Source organism: Pituophis catenifer, unplaced genomic scaffold (genome assembly GCF_029215685.1).
Source record: "Pituophis catenifer annectens isolate HBS135680 unplaced genomic scaffold, rPitCat1.0.hap2 SCAF_16, whole genome shotgun sequence".
NCBI classification, from domain to species: Eukaryota; Metazoa; Chordata; class Lepidosauria; order Squamata; family Colubridae; genus Pituophis; species Pituophis catenifer.
Window position 1 is genome coordinate 15,918,755 of NW_027256896.1, and position 14,179 is coordinate 15,932,933.

Here is a 14,179-nt window from a genome sequence, read left to right on the forward strand (position 1 = left end):
CCGCATAATATTGCAAGTTAGAAACATCCCTCAAAAGTCACATTTTCCAATTAAACGCTCCATCCACATTTCCCGCTGTTTTCGAACTCCACCTTCCATTCTCACCAGGAGCAGCCTCTTGCTCAAATACCGTTCTAGAATGAACTGAAGAGGGAAACAACAAGAGAGAGGGGAAGGAGTAGAGGGAGAGGAAGGGAGAAGAGAGGGGAGGAGAGGAGAGGGAGAGAAAGAAGAAAGGGAAAAGGAGAGGAAGAAAAGGGAGGGGAAAGAGGAGTAGAAGAGAAGGCTAGAAGGGGGGGAAGAAGAGAGGAGTGGGGGAAGGGAAGGGGAAGTAGGAAAGAGAAGGAGAGGAAGAATGAAGAAAGTAGGAGGAGAAAGAGGAAGGAGGAGAAGGGGAGGAGAAAAAGAAAGGTTGTGGTAAAGGTAAATGGTAAAAGAGCAGCCCCGAAAAAGTAAAAATGAAAAATGAAAGTTAAAAGGTAAGATGAACGAAAAATGACGGATAAATGACATGTACGTAAATGTGTTTATGAGAAATAAAAATAAAAACTTTTTCGAAATAAAATAAAATAAAATAAAAACCAGGAGCAGCCTCTGTTCCCACAGGAAAGAAAGTCACCTAGCTAAAATAATCCTCACTATCTATTTGCTCCCCACCCCCACCTTAAGAATGTGGCGAGCCAGGAAACCCTCCTTACAAAGTAAAGAGAAAGAAAAGGAATAAATGAGTATACTAGGGAGCTAAATAAAATGGCTACACATATGTCATGAAGCGCTTGCCAAATAAAAACCTAAATATTGCAAAGCACCTCATAAATCATGAGGTTGGGGTAAGTTTCTTTGATTTTATGCAGTTTCTTTGATTTTATGCAGGAAGGCTTCAGAGATCCACCCGCAACCCGTTTGTGAAGGTTTGTAATCTGGTGCTCTGGTTTACAAAGCCCCCCCTTAACAAACCAAACAGAAGTTATCCGGCCATGTTTCGTCAGCGCGAAGACATCCTCCAAAGAAAATCCGGTGAAAAAGTGACCCACAGAGGCGAGCCATCTGAATGGAGAATCCCCAGGCAGATGAGATCCTTAGGTCCAAAGGCAATGATCACCGGTGGCTTGGGATATTGTGGATCCCAACTGAGCCGCGCTCTCCTCCAGGAAGGGATTGGTGTGGTTTTGCTTGATAAACGTGAACTTCAATCGGAGCTCCCCAAGGGAGCGGTCTTCTTCCAGGTAGGATGGGGATCAGTTTGACTGTTGGTGTCAGACCTGTCCCAGTCTGGTCCCTTAGGAAAGAAAGACCCTCGACTCCATGGAAGTGAAGTGATATATTCTTTTACTAAAAGATGGTGGTAAAGTCAAGCCAGACCTGAATTTCCCACACAAAATAGATACAAAATGTTTCCCTTCATCCCAGCTCTTTCTCCATGACCTGTCAGTCTTCAGCCAATGAAGATTCACCTAGGTGTTTTGAGAACGCTGATATGTTTGAGCTATTCCATGGTCTTTCTCAGGGTGCCTGGCCTTGGCTGTTGGAACAAATTGGTTCTGAGCTTCACTTCATCAAGCTGTCGTCCCCCTCCCTATTTCCCATCATATACCCATACAGGTTTATTGCCCATTTGTAACGAAACATCCCAGATTAACAAATCTTGTGAATTGTGAATTCATTTTACCTTTTTAGATGGTCATGAACAGTGGTGAAATTCAAATTTTTTTTACTACTGCTTCTGTGGGCGTGGCTTGGTGGGTTTGGCAGGGGAAGGATACTGCAAAATCTCCATTCCCACCCCACTCCAGGGGGAAGGATACTGCAAAATCTTCATTCCCACCCTACTCTGGGGCCAGCCAGAGGTGGCATATGCCGGTTCTTTGAACTACACAAAATTTCCACTACCGGTTCTCCGAACTACTCAAAATTTCTGCTACCGGTTCTCCAGAACCGGTCAGAACCTGTTGGATTTCACCCCTGGTCATGAATGCCTTTTTTCAGCACCGTCATAATTTTGAACAGTCATTGAACGAATGGTCGTAAGCCAAGGACTACCTGTACCCTCATGATTAATCCAATACCTTCAGCATCTTGGTTGCTGAATCTTGCAACAGTGCCAGGCTTAGCCAGCAATGCGATCAACGAATTGCAAGGAGGCTCCCTTGGTGCTTCTTGTTTTTATGGGCAGTTCTTTCCTTCCCACACCAACTTTTTCTAGGCCGATGTGCGGGATTATGAGAAAGTCTTCCAAGCGAGTGAGGGAATTGACACCATTTTTCATCTGGCAAGTTTTGGCCTGTCTGGAGGTGAGCAGGTAAGTGGATAATACAGTTTCGGACTATAAGACACATCAGAGTATAAGACGCACCAAGATTTCGAAGAGGAAAACAAGGGAAAATGGCCCTCCCCAGCCCCCCGAGCACTCTGCAGGCCTCCCAAACCCTCTGCACATCCCATTTTTGTGAAAAATGGGGGCTGAGGAGGAGAAAAATGGAACACGTGCGGGGTTTGGAGGGCCAAAAGGGCCCATTTTTTTGCAAAAATGGGATGCACAGAGGGTTTGGGAGGCCTGTAGAGTGCTCCTGGGGGCTGGGGAGGGCAAAAACGGGCCCATTTTTCATGAAAAATGTTCCATTTTTGCCTTCCCCAGCCCCGAGGAACACTCTGCAGGCCCCCCAAACTCTCTGCGCATCCCATTTTTGCAGAAAACGGGACGCTCGGGGCGGGGTTTCGGGAGACCACAAATGGCTGCATTCGGTGTATAAGACGCACTGACATTTCCACCCTCTTTTAGGGAGGGGAAAAAGTATGTCTTATATTCCAAACAGTACAGTATTTGCTACTCACAAGTAAGTATAAGTAATCTTGCAGGATCCAATCTGAGTCGGTCACCAGAGGTTTTGTCTTCCGAGCTTTCAGATTCATGATGGAGCCATTCTTCAGGGAACTTTCTCTCTAGCAGAGTGCGTGCTGTTCTCTGTGTATGGTAATTATAGTGCCTGTTGCGTAAATGATATTTCAAATGTTGCTTGGGGTGTGTTGATGAATGGCTTTTAAGGCATTAGCTGTTGTTTGTGCTGCCCTGCCCTCGCCTTCTAATTACTTGATAAGATGAAGGTTAATCTGCACTCCTGTTGACCAACGCGGGGCTTGTTTCCCAGCCTTCAATCATTTCCCTGGCTGTTTTTGTGCCTGCTCGTCCAACAATCTTAGTAGCTGCAAAATTGAATGTGACCTAAAAAAATCATCATCCTTCTGATTTTTTCCCCCTCTTTCATCCTATTGTTTCTAAGCTCAAAAAGATAAAAGAGATTGACTCCATCAACGTAGGAGGAACAAAGGTTGTCATTGATGGTATGCTTCAGTTCGTTTTTCTCATTTATGCCGATACATGAAAGCGTTCTCATTTCTGGAAATCTCAGTAGCCTACTACAAGACTACATTCTACAGGAGGAAAAAATAGTGAATGTTAACCCTGGTTTATTGCTCTGTGCTTGGCTTTATTTCTTAGAGTTTTTTATATTTATGGCTTGCCTTCCCTCTAAGAACTCATGAGAGGCCAATCACATAATTGGATATGTTAGGCTGATGTATCTCAACCTCAGCAACTATAAGATGTGTGAGGACTTAAATTTGCAGAATTCCACAGCAAGTAGAGGGAAGCTTAATGTATGGTGGCTGGGGAATTCTGGAAGTGGAAGTCTACTTAAAGTCTACTTAAAGCATATTAGCTGGTGAAGTCTGGGGATTGAAGTCCACCATTCTTAAAGCATGCTGGCTGAGGAATTCTGAGAGCTGAAGTCCAGCAGTATTAAAGCATGCTAGCTGGAGAATTCTGGAAGTAAACGTCCGCTGGTGAATTCTGGGGATTGAAGTCCACCATTCTTAAAGCATGTGGCTGGGGAATTCTGGGAGCTGAAGTCCATGCATCTGAGAATTGCCATGCATGCTGGCTGGGGAATTCTGGGAATTGAAGTCCAGGCATCTGAGAATTTGCCATGCATGCTAGCTGGGGAATTCTGGGAATTGAAGTCCACACATCTGAAAATTACCAAGCATGCTGGCTGGGGAATTCTGGGAGTTGAAGTCCAGCAGTCTTAAAGCATGGTAGCTTGTGAATTCTGGGAGTTGAAGGCCACAAAACTTCCAATTGCCAAGGTTAAGAAACATTGGTTTAATGTATTATTTCTCTGCAGTTTGCAAATCAAGAAACATTTCCAAATTGATCTATGGCAGTTCAGTCACTGTTGTATTTGGAGGGGATCCAGTTGAAGATGCAGTTGAAACGTTGCCGTACTTTCCGCTTGAAAAGGTATATTTGGGTGAGAAACATATTGGATGTAGGCGAGTTTGCATGTTAACCTCAATTTATCTAATTTAATCTTTAGAAATTGATGTCTCTCGAACTGAACAATAGAGAAATGATTTGCCTTTGCTCCCCACCCCACCCCATAAATAGTTAGATTTCCTGGTCTAGTTTCACAACCCTAGGATTTGCAATGCTTTGATTTTCCAAGCTCATCCAACTCTTATTAATCCTTGAAACAGAATTCAGTTGTCCTTCAACAATCACCCTTCTGCGAATTTTGCAATGCAATTCTCGAATGTCACGAATTAGACATCAGTTGGGGACAGGGGTAGGCTTCAAAAAATTTAGCAAGGGGTTCTCTGCCCGGTTGCTGGGTGGGTGTGGCCATGGTGGGCGTGGCCTAGTCGGCCTCCTGCACCACGGTGGGGGAGGGGCGTTTTTGCCCTCCCCAGGCTCTGGAGGCTTTTCTTGAGCCTCCGGAAGGGCGAAAACGGCCTCCCTAGGCTCCAGAGGCCCTCTGGAGGCCAGAAATGGGCCCATTTCTAGACTTTCTGAACTTCCAGTAGGCCTGGTTTTCACCCTCCCTGAGCCTCCGCGCACGCCCTGCACTTAACTGCATCCAAAATGGACCACATGGGGACTCCTGGGAGGGGAGGGGAGGGGAGGGGAGGGCGGGGGCCAGCCCGGAGTGGGATTTGGGAGTTCTCCAAACTGCACAGAATCTTAGCTAGAGGTTTTCCCGTACCCCTGCGAACCCCCAGCATCCCACCTCTGGTTGGGGGATTCCATTGTCTTTATTTCTATTTGTATTTTATGTTAAGATAAAACCTTTAATCATAATCATCTAAATATAGACATAGACATAAATATAAAGAAAGGTGTTCTCTCTCTCTCTCTCTCTCTCCCTCTCTCTCTCTCTCTCTCTCTCTCTCTCTCTCTCTCTCTCGTAGCAACCTGACAATTATTCTAAATCCAAATCAATTGCAGAACAGATGATCCTAACTGCCAACGGAGCCCCACTTCAGGGTAGGTTTGGATCAGTTTTCCTCCCTTTCCTTTTCCATCCCGAGGAAGCCTTGAAAAACATGTATGGAAAAACATTATGGGAAAAAAACACATTTATTTGGAGGATTTATATGGCCGCCCGCTCACTTTCAGTGACCTTGGGCAGCTTACAAAAACGGTATGGGAAAGGGGCTCTGATAGTTCTCCCAGAAAAGTGGGGAATGGAATCCTGTCAGAGCTGAAGAAACTTCTTGGATGAGAAGAGAAACGTCTTCAAAGAAAAACCAGAAAGTCCAGCTGCCTTCGTGGCTGGCTTGGTGGGCATAGCTTGGTGGGCATGGCAGGGGAAGGATACTACAAAATCTCCATTCCCTCCCCACTCCAGGAGAAGGATACTGCAAAATCCCCATTCCCAACCCACTCCTGGGGGAAGGATACTGCAAAATCTCCATTCCCTCCCTACTCCAGGAGACGGATACTGCAAAATCCCCATTCCCTCCCCACTCCAGGAGAAGGATACTGCAAAATCCCCATTCCCACCCCACTCCTGGGGGAAGGATACTGCAAAATCCCCATTTCCTCTCCACTCCTGCGGAAAGGATATTGCAAAATCACCATTCCCATCCCACTCTGGGACCAGCCAGAGGTGGCATTTACCAGTTCTCCGAACTACTCAAAATTTCCGCTACCGGTTCTCCAGAACCTGTCAGAACCTGCTGAATTTCACCCCGGTCACAAGTGAATTTTCATCATTGTCATAACTATGAACGGCAGCTAAACATGGCAGTCGCTAAACAAAGATGACCTGTACGATGACTCAGGTTGGATGGGGAAAAGCCATGAAAGTGAAGTTGTGTGTTATGCTTGCTCAATGACTCTTTTTGCCACAGATTTGTCCAGCAGAAATTTCACGGAATGGTTTCGGGGTTTTTTTTTCGTAGGAGGAGAGACACTCCGAACGTGTGCGCTTCGGCCGCCTGGAATCTACGGTCCGGGAGATGACAAAATCATTCCCCGCTTCATTGTAGGCGTTGCTTTTCTGACCTTTGATCGTGATTTAAATTTGGATGCTTAGCAACGGACTCCTATTTATGACAGTTGCACTGTCCTGGGTGGTCACAGGATCCCTTTTTGCGACCGTCTGGCAAGCAAAGTCACTGGGGAAGCCAGATGTACTTCACAACCACGTTACTAATTGAACCACTGCAGTGATTCACTTAATATGGTGGACATGGTGGCTCAGTGGCTAAGACGCTGAGCTTGTTGATCGAAAGGTTGGCAGTTCGGCAGTTCGAATCCCTAGCGCCGCATAACGGGGTGAGCTCCCATTCCTTGCCCCAGCTTCTGCCAACCTAGCAGTTCGAAAAATGCAAGTAGAAAAATAGGGACCACCTTTGGCGGGAAGGTAACAGTGTTCCGTGTGCCTTTGGTATTTAGTTATGTCGGCCACATGACCACGGAGACATCTTCGGACAGCGCTGGCTCTTCGGCTTTGAAACGGAGATGAGCACTGCCCCCTAGAGTAGGGAACGACTAGCATATATGTGCGAGGGGAACCTTTACCTTTACCTTAGTAATTCACTTAACAATCATGGCAAGAAAAGTTGTAAATTGGGACCAAAAGCCAATTAACAAATGTCTCACTTAGCAACATAAATTCTGAACTCCGTTATGGTCATAAATCGAGGACTACCTGTACTTTCCTCTCACAATAAACCTGCCCACCCAGACACCCTGTATGAACCTCGTCCTTTCTTGCTTGTGAGCAATTGTTAACAAGATTGACACATGTGCCGCTGTCACTCACCTCAAACTTTTATAACAGTGGAAACAGAGTTAAGGTTAATGCCAGCCACCAAACCCCGTTTTCTTTATCTGTTTTCATTTTTTTCTCCAGCAAGAGTAAATAATGCAATATTTATAAGCATCATCTCTGAGTGAATTAGTGTGATGATGTGATAAATTTCCTCCAAATAAGCCTAACATTGTTTGAGCCAGTTTTTTCTCCCCTTTTGAATCATCCTGTGCACAGGTTGCACCCATTTAACGACTGCAATTGGGACTGGCAACTTGGTCATTAAGGGAAATGGTTCACTGAGTGAACCCCAAGTGGGCTCATGACCTTACTTCGGTTTTCCTTTGCGTGACAAACCTGTGAAGGTTGTAAATGTAAAGACTGGTTGCAAAGTGACTTTTTCATCGCTGGCGTAACTGCAAATGGTCGCTAAATGAGGCAGTCGCTAAATGGGGACTACCTATAGTCAGTTTGATATGAAAGCATGATCTGCTCCACTGACTTCTTCGAATGGAGATTTGATCCTGTTCAATTTTAATCTGGTATTTTTATTTTTATTTTTAATAAAAAAAAATATTTTTAAAACAAAAACATAAAACACATCTTTTCAAAAGGAAGCTTTTGCTCTGGTCACCTATTAAAGCAAATCATTAACATGTATGTATGTATGTATGGGTGTATGTTGAGAGTGATAGTTAAGATAAAATGAATAAGATAGGTTTAATAATAGAAATAAAGAGTATAAATTTTGAGTTTAATAGTTAGAAATAAAATGGGTATGTTGAAATTAAATATTTTTGGAATGTTTAATATAATTGTATGATTTATATTGTTAAAATATATCCATCTAAGCAAATGAAAGAGAAAAATGGATGGATAATTGGTTAGGATTTAAGGTTTAAGTAACGGGTTTTGGGGGATAATGGCATAGTTATATAGACAGATTTGAGGGAAAATACTTGTTTAAAATATTTAGTTGTGTTAATTGAAAAATAAGATTTGTTAATGAATTTTAATCCCGTATTTACTACTACTACTCCCCCACTCCTACTCTTCCTCTCTTCCTCCCCCTCCTCCTCCTCCTCCTCCTCTCCCCCGTCCTCCTCCTTCCCTCCCTCCTTCCCTCCCTTTCTTTCTTAGTTGCATTTCATCCCACACTGAAAATTGGACAACTTTTTCCGGTTTCTTTTCCGTAGAAAACTATCCAGAGCTATTTACTGTACGTTACCTTTGATACCACCGGCACATGGATGAATTGGGTTCATATTTGTAATTTAACTCAAGCCTACCTCCTTGCCAGAAGAGCTCTAACAGCAGAGAGAAATTTCATTGCTGTAAGTAGTCCATTTCTGATTCCACGTTGGGTCCGTTTTGACCAAAATGTCCCTTGAGGGATCTTTTTAATGTTTTCCTATCCTCTCATTCCTTCTTTTTATTTTTCTCCAGAGTGGTCAAGCCTATTTTATACATGATGGAGACAAAATCAATTTTTTCGAATGGACATCGGTTCTGGTAAGACCTTTTTCTTGCTTCAGGAAATCTTTTGAGAAACGGCCAAGTCTTCGGGTTTATTCTATAACAGGGGTCTCCAACTTGGCAACTTTAAGGCTTGTGGACTTCAACTCCCAGAATTCCCCAGCCAGCCATGCTTTCTTGCCATTCCACCATTTAACAGATTTACTTTGCCCTTCTTGTGCTATTAAGAGGCGGTGGTGGGTTGCCGCCGGTTCGGACCGGTTCGGAAGAACCGGTGGTAAAACCGGCGGGAGGCTCCGCCCACTGACCCGGACGTCATCATAGGTGATGTGCGCATGTGCATAAGCTTCTGCGCGAGAGAAGCGAGTGTTCGCGCACAAGATGCGAACCGGTAGTAAAGGTAAATAGAACCCACCAGGGGTAAAATTGGTTCTGTGGGCGTGGCTTGTTGGGGGGAGGTCATGTGAATGGGTGGGCGTGGCCAACTTGACATCACTCACATCGAGGGGCTCCTCACTGGCCCCTCCCCTTCCAGCCACTCCTTGTCATGAATGGCAGGAAAATGGGGAGGGGAATATTCCTGCCTGCCATCCTTCCCTCAGTCTGTGCTGAGATGGAGGAATGGATGACAGGCAGGAAAATCCCCTTCCCCATTTTCCTGCCTTTCACAAAAATGGCTCCATTCCAGCTGTCCCCCTCCCTCCTGGGGACTACCTTAAAAGGGACAGGCTGCATTGAATCCATTGTGAATGGAGGGAGAAAAGTTAGCAGTCTCTCTGCTGCATTTAACATTGAATTCTGTGGCAGAGAGAATGCTAACTTTTCTCCCTCCATTCAAAACGGAGCTGCTGCTCCCCTCCCGGCCCCCTCCCTCCTGCGGACTACCTTAAAGGGAGAGGCTGCGGCAGCTCCGTTCTGAATGGAGGGAGAAAAGTTAGCAGTCTCTCTGCTGCATTTAACATTGAATTCTGTGGAATATCGAGTCGCCGGAAGCAGTGAGCAGCGATCGGCCAGGCGTGGGTGTGGCTAAGGAGGGGTAATTACTACCGGTTCGGAGAACTGATGCCCATAATCCCTAGCGGTTCACCCAAACTGGTCTGAACCGGAAGGATTTCACCCCTGGAACCCACCCCTGAGGCAGACGGTTACTGATTCAACCAACTTTCCAGTGGAAGAGAGTATCTCTAGCTCAGGTTTGAGCTGTGGTGTCCGTGGTATTCTCTGACCTTGGTTGATTGCTTGGAGACGTTGAAAGTAGATTGAAACTGTCGTTGAATCTGTCCATCTGTTACAAAATTGAGGAATCTGAGATGTTAGCATCTTAGACCGAGCTAATTCCACAAATACTAAGGAATTCCTGGAAATTTAGCAGTCAGACAAATCAGTCATCGACGGACACTTAAAACAGAAACCACACACCGTTCAAAAGAGACAATTAAAAAGCCAGAAGGAAACAAGAAACAGAACACATCCTCACCAGCAGCCAGCAGCCAGATAAGCAGGGATTAACACCAGAGAAACAAGCAGAAAACAGTACCTTAATTGCCAAGGAAAAACCCACACACCTCACCAATACTAGCAAGACAAGCTACTGTAAGTAGTAGATCATAGACAAAAACCACACCCACTCTAAGTGATGATGCTATCTAGATGCATAATCTGTGCAAGCAAGCAACCAAGCTCAGAGGACACTAAAGATTTCACAACTAACATTGCTGACGTGAGAATCGACATTGTGAGAAGAGAGTCGAGTTAGCCTGCGGTGGCAGAAAATTAGGGGTCTAGGCCCCCTATTCGCCTGATGAAGGGGGGTTGCTCACAGAACCTTCTGCCTTCTAAGAAATTTAGTTATTTGGAAAAGTGGCTACCTAGTAAGCCTGACTAGGTGGCTCAGTGGCTAAGACGCTGAGCTTGTCGATCAGAAAGGTCGGCAATTCGGCGGTTCGAATCCCTAGTATAGGTTTTTCCTGCGTGAGGAGTTGGACTAGATGTTTATGTTTATGTTTTATTAAATTTATATACCGCCCTACTCCCGAAGGACTCAGGGCAGTGAACAGGCACAGAATAAAATACATAAATACAAAAGTTAGAAACAATTTAAAACCAAATTAAATAATTTAGCCCAAGACAATTAAAAAAACCCATAATTTAAAACAAATTAAAATTTCAGTTTAAAAAATTAAAAAGAAAGGGGAGAAAATTAGGCCAGGCCAGCTTGCTGGAATAGGAGGGTCTTAAGAGCACGGCGGAAAGTGCGCAGATCCGGGATCCTCCGTATCTCCGGGGGGAGCTCGTTCCAGATAGTGGGTGCCCCCACAGAGAAGGCCCTCCCCCTGGGGGCCGCCAGTCGACACTGCTTGGCTGACGGCACCCGGAGGAGCCCCTCTCTGTGAGAGCGTACCGGCCGGTGGGAGGCTGTTTGTGGTAGTAGGCGGTCCCGTAAGTAACCAGGTCCTAAGCCATGGAGCGCTCTAAAGGTGGTAACCAAAACCTTGAAGCGCACCCGGAAGACCGCCGGGAGCCGGTGCAGCTCTGCACTGACCTTCAAAGTCCCTTCCAACTCTGTTACTGTTACTGATTCTCCAGAATTCTACCTCCTAAGGTAAATCTCGTCCCGTATTGACCTTTAATTCATCATGGTGTAGAAAATATGTCTATTTTTTTTTTGGGAGACATATTTCTTTTCTGTCCCTTACAGTATGAAAAGCTGGGTCATCCAAAGCCAAGACTGATTCTGCCTGGGGTTGTTTTGAAAATCGTAGGTAATTAGAATATTTCATTTCGAAGCTTTGGCCTCCTTTGGCCTCCTTTGTCTAGGAAATCTCCGTTTTCGCTGAGATTCTTTTAGCCCCAAGTTTAAGTTTAGCCCCAACTAAGGAGAAATTTCCTGACAGAATAATTAATCCGTGGAACGGCTTCCCTCCAGAAGTTGTAAATGCTCCGACACTGGAAGTTTTTAAAGAAGAGATTGGACAACCATTTGTCTGAAATGGTACAGGCCGTTTTCGACTTTCACGATTTCGTTTAGTGACCGTTCAAAGTTACAACACTGAAAAAAAGGGACTTTTTTCACACTTCCTCTGAAAGACTGTTTCTCAAGCCTTGAAAGTAATTTACAGTCGTGTAAATAAAAAAGGTTTTGTGGGATTAAGGTTGTGCTTTATACGTTCTAAGGAAGCCTTTAGGTCAGAACTGTCAATCACTAAAGAGACTGACGCTTTGTTTGTGGTTTGGCAACTTCCAATTGATTGTAGTTTTTGGAATGTTTAATCACCTGGCACAGGTGATTCCTTCAGGACTCAAAGATGGCTATCAGCACTTTGAGGTCTCTTAATCAGGGCAGGACGATCTGTTGGGTTCTTTCCCAGGTGTTCTTAAATCTGGATTGATTCACAGATCCCTTGGCCCCCACCTCCCCCTTTAAGTGTTAAATCTTCTTTCTCCTACAGTTACCTTAGCGGAATACCTGTACTGGCTTCTCAACCCCATATTTAACTTTACACCGTTCCTGACCAGAAGAGAGGTAAACGAACAAACAAACAACCCACAACTTTTCTACTTACGCTAGCCACCACAAAGTAATAATTCGGATGTGAGCAGAGATTGCTAACTCTCCTTTCTCTCTTCCAACTGGGACACTTAACCCAAGGATGGGAACCTGTCTTTGAGAGGAAGCTACTAACTTTGGGATAATGGTTATTCAAAGGAGGTGATGCCACAGATAATCCTTGGCAAACAACCGGGAGGGAGTCTGCTCATTACGGTTGTATGTAACCAGTGGTGGCATTCAGCCAGTTCTATCCGGTTCGGGCAAACCGGTAGTGGCGGCTGCAGGAGGCTCCGCCCACCCCAGTGACATCATCATGTCCCATTTTTTGACGCTCTGCACATGCATGGAGGGGGGCGCGTGCGAGCAAAGTGAGCGTGCATGCACGCACGCTCACATTTGCAAACCGGTAACGAAGGTAAGTGAATACCGCCCCTGGATGTAACCAAGGCATTTTTTTTTCTTACAACTTCTTCGGCTGAAGAGGTTGCAGAAAAAAATGCTTTTAAAAGCCTCTGACGATCCCAGCTGAGCCGCGCGATCATCAGAGGCTTTTTTTAAAAAAACTTTTAAAAGCATTTTTTCGGCAGAAGAGGTTGTAAAAAAAATGCTTTTAAAAGTTAAAAAAAAAGCCACTGATGAGGTGGGCGGGGTAAGCGAATGGCAACCAGGCAAGGGACCAGTTCGGGGGCGTGGCCAGCCAATGTTATTACCGGTTCTCCGAACTACTACAAATTTTTACTACCGGTTCCTGCGAACCGGTGCGAACCGGGAGCAACCCACCACTGATTAGGATGCTTGGCAACTCACTCCTATTTATGACGGTTGCAGTGTCATGTGATCCGCTTTTGTGACCTTCTGTCAAGCAAAGTCCACGGGGAAGCCAGATTCACTTAACAACCGTGTGGCTAACTTAGCAACTGCGATAATAATTCATTTAACTCTGGCAAGAAAGGTCATTAAAACGGGGGCCGAATTCACCACTGTCTCACATTTATTTATTTATTTTATTTTATTAAATTTCTATACCGCCCTTCTCCCGAAGGACTCAGGGCGGTGAACAGCCATAAGATAAAACACATAAATATAAAAATTTAAAATATAATAAAAACGAATTAAATAATTTGGCTTAACAAATTTAAAATACCCCATAATTTAAAAACAAATTAAAATTTACATTTAAAAAGGGGAGAAGATTTAGGCGAGGCCAGCTTGATGAGATAAAAAAATCTTAAGCGCGCGACGGAAGGTGTGCAGATCATGGATCCTCCGTATCTCCGGGGGGAGCTCGTTCCAGATCGTAGGTGCCCCCACAGAGAAGGCTCTCCCCCTAGGGGCCGCCAGTCCTTAAGCCACAGAAATTTTGGGCTCCATTCTGGTTGTAATTTGAGGATGACTTGTGGATTTTCTCAGCTGAATACACAATTTGTGGCCTGTCCTGGGAGTCGTTTTTGTGTGGGTTCTCGCAGCCTGCTGCCACGGTTTGCCACGGCTTCGAAAAACTCAGAAACCACAAACTGATGTCATTGTGTGCTTCCTTTTCTAGGTAGGACACCTCCTTGTCACCTACACTTTTCGGATAGACAAAGCAAGGAAGCAGCTGGGGTTTCAACCAAAGAAATATTCCTTGGCCGAGGTGGCAGACGATTATCTGCGAAGGAAATCTATGCGTGAAGACTAAGGAAGTCCCTCCCCCTAATATTCAGACTTGGCCCAAAGGTGCTTTTTTTCAAAAGGCAACTGGACTCTCTGTTTTTCCCTTGAAGAGGTTTCGCTTCTCATCCGAGAAGCTTCTTCCATTCTGAGTGAATGTTGGAAGGATTTCTATTCCTTGCAGTCATCTGGTCGTTAGCGCTCTCTCTGAGAGTCGTTGAGGCCACTTGGAGGTTTATCTTCATATTTTACATCTTCACATTGTTTCTTTTACGTTGCGGCTTTTTATTCCTCATTGAACAGTTGTCAGAAAACTTTTTTGTCTCTGGGGAACACAGGTAGTCCTCGACTTATGGCCACAACCGAGCCCAAAATTCCAGCCGCTAAACAAACCAGTTGTTAAGTGAGC

At 44.9% G+C, this 14,179-nt stretch overlaps 1 protein-coding gene across 1 annotated transcript; it reads left to right on the forward strand.

Moving 5' to 3' along the window:
* Positions 1-977: 977 nt before the first annotated feature.
* On the forward strand, positions 978-13,798 carry LOC139325484 (putative short-chain dehydrogenase/reductase family 42E member 2). Its single transcript, XM_070955381.1, has 11 exons — positions 978-1,226; positions 2,204-2,299; positions 3,279-3,339; positions 4,182-4,297; positions 5,245-5,320; positions 6,241-6,323; positions 8,291-8,428; positions 8,541-8,606; positions 11,269-11,332; positions 12,020-12,093; positions 13,664-13,798. The coding sequence occupies exons 1-11, from the start codon at positions 978-980 to the stop codon at positions 13,796-13,798; spliced, it is 1,158 nt and encodes a 385-aa protein (XP_070811482.1).
* Positions 13,799-14,179: the final 381 nt, after the last annotated feature.